Source organism: Cottoperca gobio, chromosome 20 (assembly GCF_900634415.1).
Source record: "Cottoperca gobio chromosome 20, fCotGob3.1, whole genome shotgun sequence".
Lineage (NCBI taxonomy): Eukaryota > Metazoa > Chordata > Actinopteri > Perciformes > Bovichtidae > Cottoperca > Cottoperca gobio.
In genome coordinates, this window is record NC_041374.1 from 12,163,611 (window position 1) to 12,185,068 (window position 21,458).

Sequence of the window (21,458 nt, forward strand, 5' to 3'; positions counted from 1 at the left end):
AACTGCGCTTTAATTTGTAATAACTATGTTTGAATTTAGTTTAAATGATGGCTTACACCACTTCATAACTAATATGGTAAAAGTAACTTGAAAGAGTCCACAGCTAGAACATTAGAAAAAGTAAAGTGATCAGACTTTAGAGTGAAATGAGGAAATCTTTTATTTTTAGCAGATCAGCAACTAACCACCATTAGCTGTTAAGGAAATGCAGTTTATCTTTGTCTGGTGGCAAAGCTGCTAGATATCACATGGTGTTGCTAAGATACACGTGTTTATCCTGTGAGTAAGGAAGTTAGATGTTACGACATCTTAACATGTTTAGGTTTCAAATCACACGACTCCTTACAAGCCTTCATATCATCATAACTCACAATAATAAGGACAACAGGTGAAAGTATTAACTTTATTTCATTCACACATACAGTTAGTGCAATGTTGTATCTGCAGTCATCTCCACAGTAACACAGATATCGTGAGTCTGTTTGTATACGTGCAGAATGATAGAAGAAGTGATGAAATGCTTTCTTCATAAACACGTTCTGCTCCATGAAAAGCTTCTTTGCAGAAAATCAGAAAGTTCAAACATTACACCTCGTTTGTGTTTAATTCAACACACTTCACATGCATCTGATGCAAACAGCAGAGAAGCAATGCAAATCAAACACGTGGTCGAAGCATCTTAACATCTTAACACAATTAAAAACCAGTTCAACATGAGATACATTATTTAATATGTTTTTACTTTGGTGATATGATTTGAATAGAAACAGATAAGAAAAAAAAACCTTCAAATATTTTTAACACAAGTTTAAAGTCATATTTAAAGAAAGTAGTGCCATTTAATATTAACAGCAAAGCTACATTTGATTGCAAGTGGCACACTAAGACTAATCAATACAGAATACAGTATTTTGTTCACCTTATAGTGAACATAACATCTTCCTCCTCTCCTTGTGACTCAGGATGGTTTTAACTCAACCACACTGTTGACATAGTCTGCTTCTACTGCGTCCTGCGAAACAACACAGAGTGGTGTTAGTGCTCTGCACTGAACTTACTGTAGCTGGAAGAGTTTTAGTTACTGTGAAGATAAGAAGTAGTTACAACATGTCTCTGTCACACACACACACACACACACACACACACACACACACACACACACACACACACACACACACACACACACACACACACATGTTCTCCTTCATCACCCGAGATTTCAATTGTGGTGCTCGGAGGAGAATCTGGGGTTTAAATGCCTCGTCAAAAATCTAAATATGTGTGTGCAGAAATGCTTCAGATGTCATTAACCTTCGTTTCAAAATCAATAGTGAACATTCCTAAATAACTGTGTTCATCTGTGATTTATCTACAAATAAACCCTCACTATTGATTCTAAAGACCTAAAATAGGAACTATTTCTTGGGGGTTTTCCCTCCTGAGACCTGCAGACGGTTGATCGATCATGACCTCTCATCACCTGGTGGCTTACCTTCACTGGTTTGGTGGCATGTCTTGATCTAAACCAGCTGCAGGAAAAAGAAGAATGAATGAAGTTTAGTTTATGCTGTGATGATAATGATTCAGATTAGACCAATTAGTGTGTAGCTGTAATGATCATTTCACAGTCTCACCATTCAAAGATGATCATTGTACTGACGAGCATTATGATTCCCAGGATCTTCACTATAACTTCAACATCAACCGGTCCAGACTGATGCTCACCTGCAACACAACAGCACGGTCACCTTCTTACATTGTGTAGCTCTGAAACATCTCAAACCATCATTTCTGCTGTTACCTTCAAAGATCAGCTGACGTCCTGTTGATAGTTTATTGTCCAGATAATTTCTGCATCCACAAAAAAATAATCTGCCTCGATCGCTGTTGGTCACTTTGAATCCATGAACCTGTGAATCACCTTTGATCTGCTGCAGGCTGCCATCACTGCTCACCATGAGCCAGACAAAGCTAACAGGAGGGTTTCCTCTGAAGGAGCAAGTCAGGTTCACCTCGCTGCCAACTGACACTGGATCAGCAGGACTGACGACCATGAAGTCTTTGGCAGGGTCTGGAAGATTTGACACATGGAATGATGAGTCACTTGTCTCGCCACCTGCGATCATTCACGTAAAACAAAATGATTAAATCTTAAATGAAACATTGAGAGTCTTTGTCTCCTCTGCTGTCTTGTTATCTGTCCCTTCATTCACAGGATAACTGGCAGAGCAGGTGATGTTCAATCCATCATGTTGGTCATCTATCTCTGCTAATTTAAATAATAATGCCATTTCTGCATATATTTACATTGATGAATGAAATACTTTATCCAACATTAACTGCTACTATTTCACAACTGGATGCAGTTCAGTTCCGTGTTTACCTTCTACAGTGAGCTGGATGTCTGAAGAGGTTTGATTACCGAGACCATTTGTGGCCACACAGTAATAAACCCCTCCACCTGTCACATTGAAGCTGTAACATCTTCCTTCAGACACTCTGACGGCTCCATCGTTGCTCTTCTTGAACCAGGTGAAGCTGCTGACGGGAGGGTTGGCTGTGCTGGAGCAGCTCAGGTTCACCCTGCTGTCTGTTGCCCAACCTGAGGATGGACTGATGGACGTTGAGGTGTTCTTGGGAGCATCTGCAGATACAGATGTGAGATAAGAGAGAAGCATGAGAGCCTGAATTAGATCCTGAGAAAGAAGAATCATCAGGTGCAAAAACTGGTTGTCTTACATGAAACATTGAGAGTCTTTGTCTCCTCTGCTGTCTTGTGATCTGTCCCTTCATTCACAGGATAACTGGCAGAGCAGGTGATGTTCAATCCATCATGTTGGTCTGACAGAATGAAGGTCTTCTGGATTTTAGTTGTGAAGGTCCGATCTGCGTTTTCCTTTATTATGTTGTCGGGGTTTTGTTGGAGAGTCCAGGTGAGTTGAGGAGGGTCGTGTGGACAGGGAGTTGCAGCGGAGCAGCTTATAGTGACAGACACGTTCTCCTTCACATCACCTGAGATCTCAATTGTGGGGCTCGGAGGAGAATCTGGGGTTTGAAAACAAACAGATTTTACACTGACAAACACAGCAACAGTCTACAGGCAGGCAGCGGCTCTGTAAGTGTGATCACGTGCCACTGACAACATGCTGATACAGCAGCTTTAATGTTCACCATCTTCATTAACTTCATACATGTACTATTCTACATTTGAGAGCAAAGTATTATACTTTTTACTCCACTGCATTTATATAACAACTATACTCACTAGTTCCTCTAGACATTCAGATCTTTCTATGAAAAGATTATATATTGTACATTTGTTTACTTGTGATCCCTGGTCATGTTTATGATGTTTGACTTGTTGGCAGCTCCTCCAAAGATACATTTCCCCTCTAAACTTCTCACATGGTTTCATTTCAGTCATGGTTTGAGGTTTAATAAGGCGAAACTTTCCAATAGTTCACAATAAAGCAAAGACTAGAGAAAAGTCCAAAATATGAACACAGATTTCTCCTGTCCTCTACATTAACCAAGTCACTACCCCTCAGATTGATCTTGTGACCCTAAACATTACATTACAGTTCATTTAGCTGACGCTTTTGTCCAAAGCAACTAACATTAAGTGCAAACAATCATGAGGATACAACTCCAAACAGCAAGAATCTTGCAAGTACATTATCTTCAAATAGGTGAAATCATTTAAGTGCAGAACAATAGCTCCAAATAAGCCAAACAAAAGTGCAACATACAGAAACAATAGAACACAAATTCAACCATTAGCTTTATTGTTGTTGTTGTCGAGGTGCATTAGAAACAGATGAGTTTTCAGTCTGTGACGGAAGGTGTGAAGACTGTCTGCTGACCTGACATCAATGGGACCAGGATAACAAACAGGCGAATAAACAATAATAATAATATGACTGATAATAAAATAAAAACTCTCTTACCTTTAACTTTTATTTGAAGAGGATCACAATCAGCTGTTGCCAGAAATGGCTTATTCTCAATTCTGAAGAAGTATGTGTTTGTGTAATTTGAGATTAAACTGGAAAATAAAGTGGTGCAGTTGTTCTGACTCAGGTCTCCAGTGATATTCATTGGATAGATATTATCACTCCTGCTGCTGTCGAAAATCACTTGACCTGCAGCGACATTTCCTTTTTTCCACACTCCAGAGATTGGTTTTGTTCCGTCAAATGTCCCTGAGCTTTCGACAGGAGTGAAGGTACATGGGATATGCAGACAGGATCCACTCAGTGCTTCCATCTTCTGAGGTGTTGTAATTAAAAGGTTTACCATATAATCACAAGCAGCGTAAGCACCTGTAAACAGACTCATGGTTAACAGTTGGGATGTATAAAACATTTTTAATGAAGAGAAAAGCCCAAATGTACTTCAGCAGTAATATTTTGCATTACGGTACAAACTGTATCTGTATAACACCTTTCATACAGGTTAGGGCAGTCGAGAGAAAGACAGAAGTGTGGAAACAAAAACAATTCAGCAATTTATCAATTTGACAATTTGGGACCAAAACAATACAATTATATAAATGTGATCAAATAGAATTAAGAGCTATAATAACAGCAATAAAACAGCTTAAAATACAAACTAGATTCATAAAACAACAATAACATTTTACAACCTAAATATAATTAAATAAGTGAATAATGTAATAGACATGTCTATAAACCATCATTAATCAAAGGCCTGGCTGAATAGGTCAGTTTTAAGTTTACTTTGAAAGATTTCAACAAAATAGTCATTTTGTAATGATTCATTTTGTGTTGGTTTATAATAAGCAGATAAAAACCTCCCCTCCACAAACACGTCCATACCCAGCAACAGATCTCCAAATAACTACGTCAGTACCGTTCAGTGACAAAAGAAACAGAAAACACAGATTGTGATATTCACATGAATTTAGTGATTAAATAATGTGCTTTGTTTCTAAAATCAAACTAAATGGTTCAAGTCTCCAGATAAAAAGTGAGCAGACTCACCAGACAGAAAGAAGACACTCAGCAACATGTTGGCTGTCACAAGTCTCACAGACTGGACTGCCATGAAACTCTTCACCTGGATTTGCAAACACAATAATGCCGCAACTTTTACAAAGCATTCATCCTGCTCTGCACAGACACAATGTCCCGAGTTCAGTAACAGACAACGACTCTGAGATAGACAAGAATCAAAGCAAATGATGTTTTCTTACCAAAATAGCCCGCGTCAGAAAAGAGCGACTGTTAAACCCTTTGGATGGTTTGAAGTGAAAATAATAAAATTTAAATAAAATAAAACTTCCCTTTTGAACTGTCACAATTTAAAACCAAGTCAACTTCCTATAATGTATAAACAGAGAGCATACCTTATAAGGATGATATGGCAAGCATTGTGTGTGTGTGTGTGTAAGTGTGTGTGTGTGTGTGTGTGTGTGTGTGTGTGTGTGTGTGTGTGTGTGTGTGTGTGTGTGTGACGCATAAAAGCCTAGGGAAGCGTATTCCCCTAGTGGCCACCAGCATACATGGCAGAACACTCCTCGTCTGGTGTCCCCAAATCTGTCAACCTAAAGGACAAATAATAATCTTACATTTAATTTTTCTATGATTTCATAAGAATAACACATTTCTGTTTTTCTTTTACTTCTGTGGAATATCTCTAATGACTGAAGCTAAGGCGAGTCTAGGGGTCCCCGGTGCACACTGTGGGATAGTTTAACATTAACATTATTACTGCCAAATTCAAATGTTACTTTATCTTATTAGACAGTTATTTAATTCTTAACTAACAAAAAAAAAAAGTGTTTTATTTTACTATTGTTGACACCCACCGAGTCAGGCGCGCTGTGATTGGTGTAGAGTGGGAGTGAGAGGTTAGGATCCCCCATCCAGCTGTGTGAGTTTCGCTGATGGACGGAACCGACCGAATACAGTCTGGAGGAGACAAGATTGAATAATGTGTGAAACAATGGAGAGGGGCGGTGTTTGTGATCTTTAGAAAATACCAAAGGTTGACTCTTCTGACGCCTGTTTGTCTTCAGCGGCAGGGTGTGCAGCAGCATCTCTATGGATCTTTAAAAGCTGAAAACCGCCTGTGGATGCAACGTAAAGTACTGGATTGTTAAATGTGAAGGGGGAAACAGCGGAGGAATACGCGGGGAAACGAATAGATGACTAATTCTTCGTTATTTCTCCTTTTTTTGGGTTTGTCCATCAGCTCTTTGGAGGAGGAGGGAATCATAAAGAAGTTTGTGCGCGGCATGAGGCTAAACGCTGCACAAGTAGAAACACATCTCGCGGTTCTTTTTTTTTTAAAATGACTAACGGGGGATGGTTATGAAGTGTTGCTGAGGCCCCTGCAGAGGCTTGGACTCCGGAGACCGGGGTCTGGGTGCACCGTGTCTGCTGAGAGGAACCCGCGCTGCAGCCCACCACCTGGAAACTATACGGTCCGCCAGACGCACCAAACCCACAAGACCCTCTCCTCTAAACGCACTAAAAGACTGCGTGATTGCAATGCCTAGATATCTAAACCCTGAGTTGGATATTCTAAAAGGCAACGACAACGGAGGTAACTCTGTAGCCGATTGGTTAATAGGGAAACATTCACTCTTTTGGATGTTTAATTTATATCCTGAAAATGAACCAAAAGTGGTCAAAAGTGAGAGTATGTGTGGATTACTAGCTATAGGATCGCGCACATACAGAAGCAGGTCGTCAGCAAATAACGAGACCCTATGTTCGATATCCCCCCTCTGAATCCCCTTCATTCCTCACTGCTTTTAGAGCAATTGACAATGGCTCGATAGCAATTGCGAATAGTAGTGGGGAAAGCGGACAACCCTGATGCGTCCCTCGGAAAGGAGGAGATATGATGCACAGCTCAACGGGTCCTTGTCCTTCTTAAAGATCAGAGAGATAGAGGCTTGCATAAGGGTGGGTCGCAGTGAGCCTAGGTCGTACGACGAATTAAACATATCTAATAGTAATGGGGCCAGTTGATTTGAGAATTTTTTATAAATTCAACCGGGGACCCGGTGATTTGTCACTATTTATGGACTGTATTGCCTCTTTAATCTCAGCGAGCTGCAGTGGGGTATGTAGTATCTGTTGGTCAATAGTCGAAATCTTGGGCATATCTAGTTTATCAAAAAATGTAAGTAGCTGATCTTCGCTATCAGGGGATTCAGACGTGTAGAGACGAGAGTAGTACGATTTAAAGATGTTATTAATCTCTCCTGGGTCGGAAGTGTGAGAGCCCAACTCATCCCGAATCTGGGTGATTTGATTCGAGGCCACCCTAGCCTTTGGTGGGCCAGGAGACGGCCAGCCTTATCTCCATGTTCATATATAGACCCTCGTGAATGTAGAAGGAGTCGTTCAGCCTCTCTTGTTAGGAGAAGGTCAAGTTCTGTTTGGAGCCACATCCGTTCTTTAAATATATCAGGTGATTGAGTGGATAAGAGTTGGTTGTCTAGATTAATGATAACTTCCTCAAGCTCTCTTTGGCGTGCTCTACGAATTTTATTAACATGAGACGTATGCGAGATGATCTTACCCATAAGAAGAGCTTTAAGGGTTTCCCAAAGTAGGGACGCAGAGGTCTCTTCATTTTGGTTGGTCTCACAGAAGAATGCAATTGATTCCAAAATACACTCACAAAAGCCTGCATCAGATATTAAAAGAGGGTCAAGACGCCAGAATCTAAATTCCTTAGGCTTATGATCAAAGTGAAGGTCCAAGATCACAGATGAATGATCTGATACAGTTATCGGTGAGTAATGAACTGAGACAATCGACAAAATAAATGTTTTATCGACAATGAAATAATCTATGCGTGAGTATGAATGATGTGCATGGGAAAAGAAAGAGTATTGCCTAACTGAGGGGTGTAAAAATCTCCACGGGTCGACGTAGCCATAGTGATCCATAAAAGCAGAGATAGTCTGTACCGTTTTAGAGGGCGCAACGGATCTGGAACTAGATCTGTCTAGTGTTGGGTCTATAACACAATTCATGTCTCCTCCCAATATTAATAGATGGGAATTCAAATCTGGAATGGTGGAGAATAGCGATTTCACAAAATTATGATTATCCCAATTGGGAGCATACACAGATACTAAGATGACCGGCTTCTGATAGAGTGTGCCAGAAATGATGACATAACGTCCATTTGTATCTAAAATTGTATTAGTAGGGGTGGAATTTCCATTTTTCCTAATTAAAATGGCTGTGCCCCTTGTCTTTAGGTTAAATTGCGAATGAAACATTTGTCCAATCCACGGCCTATTCAGCTTTCGCTGATCAGAGTTACAAAGATGTGTCTCCTGTATAAACATTATATCCGCATTCAAGTTTTTAAGATGTGTCATAATGCGTTTCACCGGAGCATTCAACCCACCAGTATTCAGAGATAGTATCCTGACCCCCTGTCCACCACCAGTCCCTGTACCAGTTACATTAGCCATGACACCACGTATAGCATCGAAAGTGTCAGGTCAGCCCTAGAACATCCATAACTAAAAATGGAGAGAACAGTGTACATAAAAATGACAAAACAGAATGTAAATGAAATAGCTGCATCCAACAAATGGAAACCCATAGCCCCATCAAGATAAATGTCCCACCCTTTCCCGCCCTCTCCCTCCCATCCCCTACTCCCCCTCATGTCGCATTATGCACTGTCTTGACTAGGTAACGTTAGATTTATAAAACAGAAGAGCCGGTCTGAGGCCTAGGTTGTACAGCTTTGACATGATGTCCCGGTACTTAGCCCACTGTTCGAGGACCTCCTGTGTGAAGTCCTCCCGGACAATCAGATCCTTGACCTGGTAGCGATGCAAACGCATTATCACAGGCCGCAGCCTCATACCTGAATTATTCCACCTCTTAATACCATCATTATGACGCCATGGCTCTAGAAACTATACATTTAGACAGAAACGCAGTATAACCGGGTATTGCATCACCTTAACATAGTCAAGTACAACAGAGTTATATTAATATTTCCGAAACATTTAGTTATAAATAGCAGGCATTCCCAGCAGTACAATGTGCAGTGCCTCTCGGAGGCTGTGAGCCAGGGGTACCGCTCGTAGTTAGTGATTTGAAAGTGGCGGACAAACCCATTCCCGGCTGTGATAGGCTCGCTAGCGTCGGTGTTGGCCGTTCTCTTCTCACGATGTCTAGCTTTTCTTGAAAGGTTCGTCTTGAAAATGGCGTTGTAATTATATCTGCGACCAAATCGATTTCTTCTCCTCCTTCGGCCATTGTGGGTTGAAAAAACAGCTTGTAGAAATCTACACAAATTAGCTCCTTCAAGTTCAGTTTGCTAGCTCTTAATAGCTCTGCCTCTCAATAGTGCGTATCCAATCAAAAGACGTGCGCGTGCTGTCGTTATCGTACGCCTGCTAGCTGGCCCCGGTGTCGCCAACTCAAAATCTGATTGGTTAACGCTACCGTTTTGTTCTGTTCACTTTAAGCTACAGGCGCCCGCATTGTTGATTCTGAAGGCCTCAGGGCAGATTTCTTGGACCCTGGCAACACATTATGGCTGAAATATGATTGGATAAAAGCTCTAACATAAAGGCCAGACCTCCAAATCTCGATCTGAGGCTGGAAGCAGCGCAACCAAGAGGAAAGCTATGAAATGAAGAGAATAGACTATGGGGAATAATTGAATACATATTTGTGGAAAAATATATCAAAATTAAATTTATATTCTGATGATATTTAGGCCAGCAGAGAAGGCCTTGCTGGCCCTGATGGCCCACCACTGGTCAACAGTGTGGTTGAGTTAAAACCATCCTGAGTCACAAGGAGAGGAGGACGATGTTATGTTCACTATAAGGTGAACAAAACACTGTATTCTGTATTGATTAGTCTTAGTGTACCACTTGCAATCAAATGTAGCTTTCCTGTTAATATTAAATGGAACTACTTTCTTAAGATGCTAAAAAGTGTTATGATCTTGGTTTCTGTTTCCTGTTTTATTTTGAAATGTTTCCATCCCCTTGTGTCATGTCTGGTTTTACTTCCTGCCCTTGTGTTTTCTGCCTTTTTCCCCAGGTGTGTCTCGTTCCCTCATTTAGTGTCTGTGGAGATATCCCTGTCTGTCGCAGTGTTCTTTGTTGTTCATGTTACGTGTCTGTTATCTGCCAGCTCGTGTCCTGCTGGTCCCCTGATTGGTTTGTGTTTTGTTACTTTGTATTTTTACTAGCTTTTTATATAATAAAGCTCTCTTTTTGTTAGAACCTTGTCCAGTGTACTACATTTGGGTCCTCACCTTCACCTCACCATGACAAAAAGATGCCTCGACCACATGTTTCATTTTCATTGCTTCACTGCTGTTTGCATCAGATGCATGTGAAGTGTGTTGAATTAAACACAAATGAGGTGTAATGTTTAAACTTTCTGATTTTCTGCAAAGAAGCTTTTCATGGAGCAGAAAGTGTTTATGAAGAAAGCATTTCCATCACTTCTATCATTCATTTCAGTTGTGAAGGTCCGATCTGCGTTTTCCTTTATGTTGTCGGGGTTTTGTTGGAAAGTCCAGGATTCAGATCATTAAGGTGCAATCAGAGTCACTGGCTGAGCTTACATACACAGAGAACTTAGTTCTGAAAACAGTTATTTGGTTTTAAACTTATAAACTTATGCTGCCACTCCTCTTTTGTCTTCACCACATAGGAATTGCACTGAAATGCTAGTATGAAAGAGTTCTAGTACTCGCTGCTCAGTCAAAGATGCTTTATGGCAACTTTAAGATCTCCCGTGTTATATGTTGAGACGTGCGTTTGTTCAATCATCGGTTGAATAAAAAAGCTCTGCCTCCAAAAAGACCAATAGCCAGTAGTTACATTTCTCTGTGCATGAAAACACAAGCAGTGACTCTTGCCTTTCTCTTTTATGAAGAGACTTCTCTTGGGAATTAAATGTCAGAGATAAAAAGCTAATCTACAATTTAATAACTTTGAATACGACTTCACACTAAAACTGTAACAGAGTCTGGTGGCAGGAGGGAGCTTTGACTCCACATGAAGGTTAGATTTCTGTGACCTTGTCAAACTTGTTATGTAGAGAAGCTAATGTCACGTCACTCACAAGACACGGCCTCTGAGACCTGTAACAACACAATGTCTAGGCTGCTAATGTTTACAGTTTAACATGGTTACTCATAACATTTTTATAAGTGAATATTAGCTCCAGATCGTTTAATACAATATTGACAGAGTCTCATAAAATGCCCTTTTATTTTAAATTGAGCTTGATATTCAAATACATATATATCAGAAGGACAATAACTGCTCAAAACATTGCAGCAGATTTCCAGTGGGAATTACTATGCATAATTCAACTTGACATTTTGCTATGTTTGATTTAAATTGTATGATTTCAGGTGATGTTTATGCGCAAAATGTGAAATGTTAAAAAAATACAACTGAGATTACTAGGTATTTTAAGAAGTTGTATGCCAGGGTTTTTATTACAGTGCAATGAATAAATATCTTCAAATGCAGAAACTGTCTCATGTTCATTATTAAAGTAATTAAAATGCGAGATACAAAATACAGAAGAAACAGAAGAAAATGTAACAAAATAACACTAACATTTCAAAATAAAATGCAATCCCCGTTAATGTGTGTACAGAACTTCTGGTGTAAAGTTCACTTTAAGTCATTCTAATGTTATTTACAAAAGTTCCCTATTGAGAGCTTTTGTACTAATATGGACATCACACAGTATCACACCATATACGGTCGTTAACACATACGGATTATGTTATAACTGTACATTGCAAAAGTATCTGAGCAGCAGGATGTGGAGGTTTGAAGTTCCCCTTTTTTTCACTGGGCAGTGAAGATTACATTTCCCGCCCTTGCTCCAGTGTCTTTTTCTACATCAAGACATAGATTGTAAAACATGTAAGTTTATTTATCCAACCTAAATGTGATCACAAGACGATACTCATTTCCTCTTCACTTGGGCGTAGAGCGCCTCGTCATCAGTCGGTGTTGAGCGGTTTGCTGTCTCGGGCACTTTGACCTGTGCGTACAGAGATTCCTGCTGCTGTGCACCGTCCTGCTCTGAGGGCTGTTCAGGTCTCCGCTTGGAGAAGTCGATCTCTCCGTAATGGATGTCTTCTTCTGTTTCTGTTGCTGATTCTTGAACAGCTAGCTCTTCAGCTGTTAGCCTCTGCGCAAAATGTATTTCTGTCTCGTTTCTTCCCTCAATCTGCTCCCACTGTTGAGACATAATGGGTATTGTTTTATAGATACAACAGTGACTGAGATGCAGACAGTATAAACTAGTAGAAATAAGACTGTACTGTACTTTTAAATGTTTCCCACCTGTGTCTGTTGTGAAGTTGGATGTTTTGACTTTAACCACCTGGAAGACATAAGAGGGGTCAGCGTCATGTTTCTGTGTAATAAAAGATATTAAGATCTGGATGTGAAGTTGATTTGAGATACTTCCCAAATAGCAACAACCACACAGATGAGTGAGATGATCCCAATGATCCCGCCAACAAGTGCTCCCCATGGTGGAGAGCTATCAGGCTGTTCTGCCTCTACAGAAACAAAAACCTTATAAGTTAATAAGATTCATGGCTATTATTCATTATAAAATATCTTGTGAATGTATTGTAGATGCAAATTTGCACACGTGGAGAAACAATAATTGAAAACACAGCAGAGAATAGAATTAAACCTTTCCTCCCATGTTCTCTTTTCGTCTCTCTTCCCTTTGTCTCTTTTCATTCATACATTTCCTGCCTCTTCATTTCTACTTTCATATACTGTCTCCTCACATCCACAAATCTCAATTCTATCTTATATTATATCAGGCCTACATTTTTATATGAGAGGAAGTATTCAATTTTAACTTCTCATCTATCTCTGCTAATTTAAATAATAATGCCATTTCTGCATATATTTACATTGATGAATGAAATACTTTATCCAACATTAACTGCTCCTATTTCACAACTGGATGCAGTTCAGTTCCGTGTTTACCTTCTACAGTGAGCTGGATGTCTGAAGAGGTTTGATTACCGAGACCATTTGTGGCCACACAGTAATAAACCCCTCCACCTGTCACATTGAAGCTGTAACATCTTCCTTCAGACACTCTGACGGCTCCATCGTTGCTCTTCTTGAACCAGGTGAAGCTGCTGACGGGAGGGTTGGCTGTGCTGGAGCAGCTCAGGTTCACCCTGCTGTCTGTTGCCCAACCTGAGGATGGACTGATGGACGTTGAGGTGTTCTTGGGAGCATCTGCAGATACAGATGTGAGATAAGAGAGAAGCATGAGAGCCTGAATTAGATCCTGAGAAAGAAGAATCATCAGGTGCAAAAACTGGTTGTCTTACATGAAACATTGAGAGTCTTTGTCTCCTCTGCTGTCTTGTGATCTGTCCCTTCATTCACAGGATAACTGGCAGAGCAGGTGATGTTCAATCCATCATGTTGGTCTGACAAAATGATGGTCTTCTGGATTTTAGTTGTGAAGGTCCGATCTGCGTTTTCCTTTATTATGTTGTCGGGGTTTTGTTGAGTGTCCAGGTGAGTTGAGGAGGGTCGTGTGGACAGGGAGTTGCAGCGGAGCAGCTTATAGTGACAGACACGTTCTCCTTCACATCACCTGAGATCTCAATTGTGGGGCTCGGAGGAGAATCTGGGGTTTGAAATCACACACCTTACACTTAAGGATACAGTTTGTAATAGTGATCAAACAATGCACATTTTATCATTCTGTCAGCTTCATTCTTGTTAAAAAACACATAGACATGAACATTTCTGTAGATGTTGTCATCCACTGATGATAAATGTGAAGGAGTGACAGTCAACACATGAGACTTCCTGTTTTGGTTCTGTTTTAAGTCTGTTCACATAAATGGGCATTGTTTTTAATAGTAATGCAACAAAATATAATAAACTGTAATATGTTAATAATATTTAAGATGTAATATGGAAACATTTCTTACAGTGCAAACATCCCAGAAGGTTAAAAATGATCAGGACATTTTGAATGTCTTACTGATCACAGGCTGGTTTCAGCAGATGTTTAGTTTCACAATGAAGGTCGGGGCGATGGTGCAACAACAAGATAAAGCTTCAAATAAAACCATAAATAACTCACCTTGAACTGTTACGTGAAGAGGATCACAAGAAGCTGTTGCCAGAAGTGGTGAGTTCTCAATTCTGAAGAAGTATGTGTTTGTGTAATCTGAGATTAAACTGGAAAACAGAGTGGTGCAGTTGTTCTGTCTCAGGTTTCCGGTAATACTCATTGGATAGCTGTTATGTGTCCGACTACTGTTGAAAATCAAATTCTTTGGATATCTTGCAAACCTGGAGTCCTCTTTAATCCAGACTCCGATGGTTGCTCTTCTGCTGTTTAATTCCTCCTCTGGGTGAACACTAAAGTTACATGGGATTTGCAGACAGGATCCGCTCAGTGCTTTCATCTTCTGGGGTGTTGTAATATATAGGTGCTTAGAACAAGTTTCAGGATGAACAAAATGTGGAAAATAATCTGCAGGAAGAAAACATCCACGATAAACAAAGCAGCGGTGTTTTGCATGCTGGTCTTTTTTCCCTGTCTAGTTCACACATTTTATACAAAACATTTCACATTTCACTCAGGATGTGAACAAAACATTAACTCTGCCCTGCACAACCAGATGTCCTTCTGTTTTTTTATTATTATATATGTAGCGATTAAAGTTATCTGCAGAGCTGTGAAACAAGTAAAATATAAAAAAACAGAGTTTAGAGAAATGTTTCCTTACCAAGTGAGTCCACAGCTAGAACATTAGAAAAAGTAAAGTGATCAGATTTAGAGTGAAATGAGGAAATCTTTTATTTTTAGCAGATCAGCAACTAACCACCATTAGCTGTTAAGGAAATGCAGTTTATCTTTGTCTGGTGGCAAAGCTGCTAGATATCACATGGTGTTGCTAAGATACACGTGTTTATCCTGTGAGTAAGGAAGTTAGATGTTACGACATCTTAACATGTTTAGGTTTCAAATCACACGACTCCTTACAAGCCTTCATATCATCATAACTCACAATAATAAGGACAACAGGTGAAAGTATTAACTTTATTTCATTCACACATACAGTTAGTGCAATGTTGTATCTGCAGTCATCTCCACAGTAACACAGATATCGTGAGTCTGTTTGTATACGTGCAGAATGATAGAAGAAGTGATGAAATGCTTTCTTCATAAACACGTTCTGCTCCATGAAAAGCTTCTTTGCAGAAAATCAGAAAGTTCAAACATTACACCTCGTTTGTGTTTAATTCAACACACTTCACATGCATCTGATGCAAACAGCAGAGAAGCAATGCAAATCAAACACGTGGTCGAAGCATCTTAACATCTTAACACAATTAAAAACCAGTTCAACATGAGATACATTATTTAATATGTTTTTACTTTGGTGATATGATTTGAATAGAAACAGATAAGAAAAAAAAACCTTCAAATATTTTTAACACAAGTTTAAAGTCATATTTAAAGAAAGTAGTGCCATTTAATATTAACAGCAAAGCTACATTTGATTGCAAGTGGCACACTAAGACTAATCAATACAGAATACAGTATTTTGTTCACCTTATAGTGAACATAACATCTTCCTCCTCTCCTTGTGACTCAGGATGGTTTTAACTCAACCACACTGTTGACATAGTCTGCTTCTACTGCGTCCTGCGAAACAACACAGAGTGGTGTTAGTGCTCTGCACTGAACTTACTGTAGCTGGAAGAGTTTTAGTTACTGTGAAGATAAGAAGTAGTTACAACATGTCTCTGTCACACACACACACACACACACACACACACACACACACACACACACACACACACACACACACACACACACACACACACACACACACACACACACACATGTTCTCCTTCATCACCCGAGATTTCAATTGTGGTGCTCGGAGGAGAATCTGGGGTTTAAATGCCTCGTCAAAAATCTAAATATGTGTGTGCAGAAATGCTTCAGATGTCATTAACCTTCGTTTCAAAATCAATAGTGAACATTCCTAAATAACTGTGTTCATCTGTGATTTATCCTACAAATAAACCCTCACTATTGATTCTAAAGACCTAAAATAGGAACTATTTCTTGGGGGTTTTCCCTCCTGAGACCTGCAGACAGTTGATCGATCATGACCTCTCATCACCTGGTGGCTTACCTTCACTGGTTTGGTGGCATGTCTTGATCTAAACCAGCTGCAGGAAAAAGAAGAATGAATGAAGTTTAGTTTATGCTGTGATGATAATGATTCAGATTAGACCAATTAGTGTGTAGCTGTAATGATCATTTCACAGTCTCACCATTCAAAGATGATCATTGTACTGACGAGCATTATGATTCCCAGGATCTTCACTATAACTTCAACATCAACCGGTCCAGACTGATGCTCACCTGCAACACAACAGCACGGTCACCTTCTTACATTGTGTAGCTCTGAAACATCTCAAACCATCATTTCTGCTGTTACCTTCAAAGATCAGCTGACGTCCTGTTGATAGTTTATTGTCCAGATAATTTCTGCATCCACAAAAAAATAATCTGCCTCGATCGCTGTTGGTCACTTTGAATCCATGAACCTGTGAATCACCTTTGATCTGCTGCAGGCTGCCATCACTGCTCACCATGAGCCAGACAAAGCTAACAGGAGGGTTTCCTCTGAAGGAGCAAGTCAGGTTCACCTCGCTGCCAACTGACACTGGATCAGCAGGACTGACGACCATGAAGTCTTTGGCAGGGTCTGGAAGATTTGACACATGGAATGATGAGTCACTTGTCTCGCCACCTGCGATCATTCACGTAAAACAAAATGATTAAATCTTAAATGAAACATTGAGAGTCTTTGTCTCCTCTGCTGTCTTGTTATCTGTCCCTTCATTCACAGGATAACTGGCAGAGCAGGTGATGTTCAATCCATCATGTTGGTCATCTATCTCTGCTAATTTAAATAATAATGCCATTTCTGCATATATTTACATTGATGAATGAAATACTTTATCCAACATTAACTGCTACTATTTCACAACTGGATGCAGTTCAGTTCCGTGTTTACCTTCTACAGTGAGCTGGATGTCTGAAGAGGTTTGATTACCGAGACCATTTGTGGCCACACAGTAATAAACCCCTCCACCTGTCACATTGAAGCTGTAACATCTTCCTTCAGACACTCTGACGGCTCCATCGTTGCTCTTCTTGAACCAGGTGAAGCTGCTGACGGGAGGGTTGGCTGTGCTGGAGCAGCTCAGGTTCACCCTGCTGTCTGTTGCCCAACCTGAGGATGGACTGATGGACGTTGAGGTGTTCTTGGGAGCATCTGCAGATACAGATGTGAGATAAGAGAGAAGCATGAGAGCCTGAATTAGATCCTGAGAAAGAAGAATCATCAGGTGCAAAAACTGGTTGTCTTACATGAAACATTGAGAGTCTTTGTCTCCTCTGCTGTCTTGTGATCTGTCCCTTCATTCACAGGATAACTGGCAGAGCAGGTGATGTTCAATCCATCATGTTGGTCTGACAGAATGAAGGTCTTCTGGATTTTAGTTGTGAAGGTCCGATCTGCGTTTTCCTTTATTATGTTGTCGGGGTTTTGTTGGAGAGTCCAGGTGAGTTGAGGAGGGTCGTGTGGACAGGGAGTTGCAGCGGAGCAGCTTATAGTGACAGACACGTTCTCCTTCACATCACCTGAGATCTCAATTGTGGGGCTCGGAGGAGAATCTGGGGTTTGAAAACAAACAGATTTTACACTGACAAACACAGCAACAGTCTACAGGCAGGCAGCGGCTCTGTAAGTGTGATCACGTGCCACTGACAACATGCTGATACAGCAGCTTTAATGTTCACCATCTTCATTAACTTCATACATGTACTATTCTACATTTGAGAGCAAAGTATTATACTTTTTACTCCACTGCATTTATATAACAACTATACTCACTAGTTCCTCTAGACATTCAGATCTTTCTATGAAAAGATTATATATTGTACATTTGTTTACTTGTGATCCCTGGTCATGTTTATGATGTTTGACTTGTTGGCAGCTCCTCCAAAGATACATTTCCCCTCTAAACTTCTCACATGGTTTCATTTCAGTCATGGTTTGAGGTTTAATAAGGCGAAACTTTCCAATAGTTCACAATAAAGCAAAGACTAGAGAAAAGTCCAAAATATGAACACAGATTTCTCCTGTCCTCTACATTAACCAAGTCACTACCCCTCAGATTGATCTTGTGACCCTAAACATTACATTACAGTTCATTTAGCTGACGCTTTTGTCCAAAGCAACTAACATTAAGTGCAAACAATCATGAGGATACAACTCCAAACAGCAAGAATCTTGCAAGTACATTATCTTCAAATAGGTGAAATCATTTAAGTGCAGAACAATAGCTCCAAATAAGCCAAACAAAAGTGCAACATACAGAAACAATAGAACACAAATTCAACCATTAGCTTTATTGTTGTTGTTGTCGAGGTGCATTAGAAACAGATGAGTTTTCAGTCTGTGACGGAAGGTGTGAAGACTGTCTGCTGACCTGACATCAATGGGACCAGGATAACAAACAGGCGAATAAACAATAATAATAATATGACTGATAATAAAATAAAAACTCTCTTACCTTTAACTTTTATTTGAAGAGGATCACAATCAGCTGTTGCCAGAAATGGCTTATTCTCAATTCTGAAGAAGTATGTGTTTGTGTAATTTGAGATTAAACTGGAAAATAAAGTGGTGCAGTTGTTCTGACTCAGGTCTCCAGTGATATTCATTGGATAGATATTATCACTCCTGCTGCTGTCGAAAATCACTTGACCTGCAGCGACATTTCCTTTTTTCCACATTCCAGAGATTGGTTTTGTTCCGTCAAATGTCCCTGAGCTTTCGTCAGGAGTGAAGGTACATGGGATATGCAGACAGGATCCACTCAGTGCTTCCATCTTCTGAGGTGTTGTAATTGAAAGGTGTGCCACACGATCACAAGCAGCGTAAGCACCTGTAAACAGACTCATGGTTAACAGTTGGGATGTATAAAACATTTTTAATGAAGAGAAAAGCCCAAATGTACTTCAGCAGTAATATTTTGCATTACGGTACAAACTGTATCTGTATAACACCTTTCATACAGGTTAGGGCAGTCGAGAGAAAGACAGAAGTGTGGAAACAAAAACAATTCAGCAATTTATCAATTTGACAATTTGGGACCAAAACAATACAATTATATAAATGTGATCAAATAGAATTAAGAGCTATAATAACAGCAATAAAACAGCTTAAAATACAAACTAGATTCATAAAACAACAATAACATTTTACAACCTAAATATAATTAAATAAGTGAATAATGTAATAGACATGTCTATAAACCATCATTAATCAAAGGCCTGGCTGAATAGGTCAGTTTTAAGTTTACTTTGAAAGATTTCAACAAAATAGTCATTTTGTAATGATTCATTTTGTGTTGGTTTATAATAAGCAGATAAAAACCTCCCCTCCACAAACACGTCCATACCCAGCAACAGATCTCCAAATAACTACGTCAGTACCGTTCAGTGACAAAAGAAACAGAAAACACAGATTGTGATATTCACATGAATTTAGTGATTAAATAATGTGCTTTGTTTCTAAAATCAAACTAAATGGTTCAAGTCTCCAGATAAAAAGTGAGCAGACTCACCAGACAGAAAGAAGACACTCAGCAACATGTTGGCTGTCACAAGTCTCACAGACTGGACTGCCATGAAACTCTTCACCTGGATTTGCAAACACAATAATGCCGCAACTTTTACAAAGCATTCATCCTGCTCTGCACAGACACAATGTCCCGAGTTCAGTAACAGACAACGACTCTGAGATAGACAAGAATCAAAGCAAATGATGTTTTCTTACCAAAATAGCCCGCGTCAGAAAAGAGCGACTGTTAAACCCTTTGGATGGTTTGAAGTGAAAATAATAAAATTCATTCAAGTTTTACAAACCAACTTCCCTTTTGAACTGTCACACTTTAAAACCAAGTCGACTTCCTATAATGTATAAACAGAGAGCATACCTTATAAGGATGATATGGCAAGCATTGTGTGTGTGTTGTGTGTGTGTGTGTGTGTGTGTGTGTGTGTGTGTGTGTGTGTGTGTGTGTGTCGGTGTGTCGGTGTGTGTTGTGTGTTGTGTGTACGTGTGTGTGTGTGTGTGTGTGTGACGCATAAAAGCCTAGGGAAGCGTATTCCCCTAGTGGCCACCAGCATACATGGCAGAACACTCCTCGTCTGGTGTCCCCAAATCTGTCAACCTAAAGGACAAATAATAATCTTACATTTCATTTTTCTATGATTTCATAAGAATAACACATTTCTGTTTTTCTTTTACTTCTGTGGAATATCTCTAATGACTGAAGCTAAGGCGAGTCTAGGGGTCCCCGGTGCACACTGTGGGATAGTTTAACATTAACATTATTACTGCCAAATTCAAATTTTACTTTATCTTATTAGACAGTTATTTAATTCTTAACTAACAAAAAAAAACATTTTAAAAAAGTGTCACAAGTCTCACAGACTGGACTGCCATGAAACTCTTCACCTGGATTTGCAAACACAATAATGCCGCAACTTTTACAAAACAGAAAAGAGCGACTGTTAAACCCTTTGGATGGTTTGAAGTGAAAATAATCCTGAAGTTTTACAAACCAACTTCTCTTTTGAGCTGTCGCAATTTAAAACACGGTCGACTTCCTATAACTCAAAAACAGAGAGCATGCAGTCGTGTTTTATTTTACTTTTTTACAAAATGATCATATTTTGTGTCAACTGGTTCTATTGGTTCTTGCTCCTGTGCTGAGGCAGCATATATCAAAATTAAATTTATATTCTGATGATATTTAGGCCAACAGGGAAGGCCTTGCTGGCCCTGACGGCCCACCACTGGTCAACAGTGTGGTTGAGTTAAAACCATCCTGAGTCACAAGGAGAGGAGGACGATGTTATGTTCACTATAAGGTGAACAAAACACTGTATTCTGTATTGATTAGTCTTAGTGTACCACTTGCAATCAAATGTAGCTTTCCTGTTAATATTAAATGGAACTACTTTCTTAAGATGCTAAAAAGTGTTATGATCTTAGTTTCTGTTTCCTGTTTTATTTTGAAATGTTTCCATCCCCTTGTGTCATGTCTGGTTTTACTTCCTGCCCTTGTGTTTTCTGCCCTTTTCCCCAGGTGTGTCTCGTTCCCTTCATTAGTTTGCTCCTGTGTATTTGCCTTTCTCTCCCAGCTGTGTCTCGTTCCCTCATTTAGTGTCTATGGAGATATCCCTGTCTGTCGCAGTGTTCTTTGTTGTTCATGTTACGTGTCTGTTATCTGCCAGCTCGTGTCCTGCTGGTCCCCTGATTGGTTTGTGTTTTGTTACTTTGTATTTTTA

At 39.7% G+C, this 21,458-nt stretch overlaps 3 protein-coding genes across 5 annotated transcripts; all 3 read right to left on the reverse strand.

Moving 5' to 3' along the window:
* Window positions 1–389: 389 nt before the first annotated feature.
* Window positions 390–5,271, reverse strand: LOC115025353 (vascular cell adhesion protein 1-like). Of its 2 annotated transcripts, XM_029457519.1 has the most exons (9): window positions 5,216–5,246; window positions 5,004–5,079; window positions 3,948–4,322; window positions 2,740–3,045; window positions 2,384–2,644; window positions 1,802–2,071; window positions 1,635–1,725; window positions 1,493–1,529; window positions 390–1,012 (listed from the first exon to the last, which is right to left on the reverse strand). In XM_029457519.1, exons 2-9 carry the CDS (start codon window positions 5,065–5,067, stop codon window positions 959–961), a joined length of 1,458 nt encoding a protein of 485 aa, XP_029313379.1. In that variant the 5' UTR covers window positions 5,068–5,079; window positions 5,216–5,246; the 3' UTR covers window positions 390–958. The 2 variants fall into 2 exon arrangements, with proteins under 2 accessions (XP_029313379.1, XP_029313380.1); XM_029457520.1 differs by having other exon boundaries at window positions 1,922–2,071; window positions 5,004–5,271.
* Window positions 5,272–11,453: 6,182 nt separating this feature from the next.
* Window positions 11,454–15,390, reverse strand: LOC115025787 (vascular cell adhesion protein 1-like). The gene is given in 9 exon segments (XM_029458250.1): window positions 11,454–12,242; window positions 12,350–12,389; window positions 12,477–12,570; window positions 13,016–13,276; window positions 13,372–13,557; window positions 13,560–13,676; window positions 14,142–14,537; window positions 14,794–14,860; window positions 15,370–15,390. Coding segments are annotated over 9 exon segments (1,458 nt in total). The 3' UTR covers window positions 11,454–11,966.
* Window positions 15,094–20,112, reverse strand: LOC115025352 (vascular cell adhesion protein 1-like). Of its 2 annotated transcripts, XM_029457517.1 has the most exons (9): window positions 19,939–20,112; window positions 19,727–19,802; window positions 18,671–19,045; window positions 17,463–17,768; window positions 17,107–17,367; window positions 16,525–16,794; window positions 16,358–16,448; window positions 16,216–16,252; window positions 15,094–15,716 (listed from the first exon to the last, which is right to left on the reverse strand). In XM_029457517.1, exons 2-9 carry the CDS (start codon window positions 19,788–19,790, stop codon window positions 15,663–15,665), a joined length of 1,458 nt encoding a protein of 485 aa, XP_029313377.1. In that variant the 5' UTR covers window positions 19,791–19,802; window positions 19,939–20,112; the 3' UTR covers window positions 15,094–15,662. The 2 variants fall into 2 exon arrangements, with proteins under 2 accessions (XP_029313377.1, XP_029313378.1); XM_029457518.1 differs by having other exon boundaries at window positions 16,645–16,794; window positions 19,727–20,112.
* Between the last annotated feature and the right edge of the window lie 1,346 nt (window positions 20,113–21,458).

Coding starts and splice junctions, on each gene's coding strand:
- LOC115025353 (XM_029457519.1), bottom strand. CDS start 5,067: ATGGCAGTCCAGTCTGTGAGACTTGTGACAGCCAACATGTTGCTGAGT. Junction 3,046..3,947: donor TCTTCAAATAAAAGTTAAAG/GTAAGAGAGTTT, acceptor TTCAAACCCCAG/ATTCTCCTCCGAGCCCCACA. Junction 2,072..2,383: donor CATCCAGCTCACTGTAGAAG/GTAAACACGGAA, acceptor CAAATCTTCCAG/ACCCTGCCAAAGACTTCATG.
- LOC115025352 (XM_029457517.1), bottom strand. CDS start 19,790: ATGGCAGTCCAGTCTGTGAGACTTGTGACAGCCAACATGTTGCTGAGT. Junction 16,795..17,106: donor CATCCAGCTCACTGTAGAAG/GTAAACACGGAA, acceptor CAAATCTTCCAG/ACCCTGCCAAAGACTTCATG. Junction 16,449..16,524: donor ACGTCAGCTGATCTTTGAAG/GTAACAGCAGAA, acceptor GTTGTGTTGCAG/GTGAGCATCAGTCTGGACCG.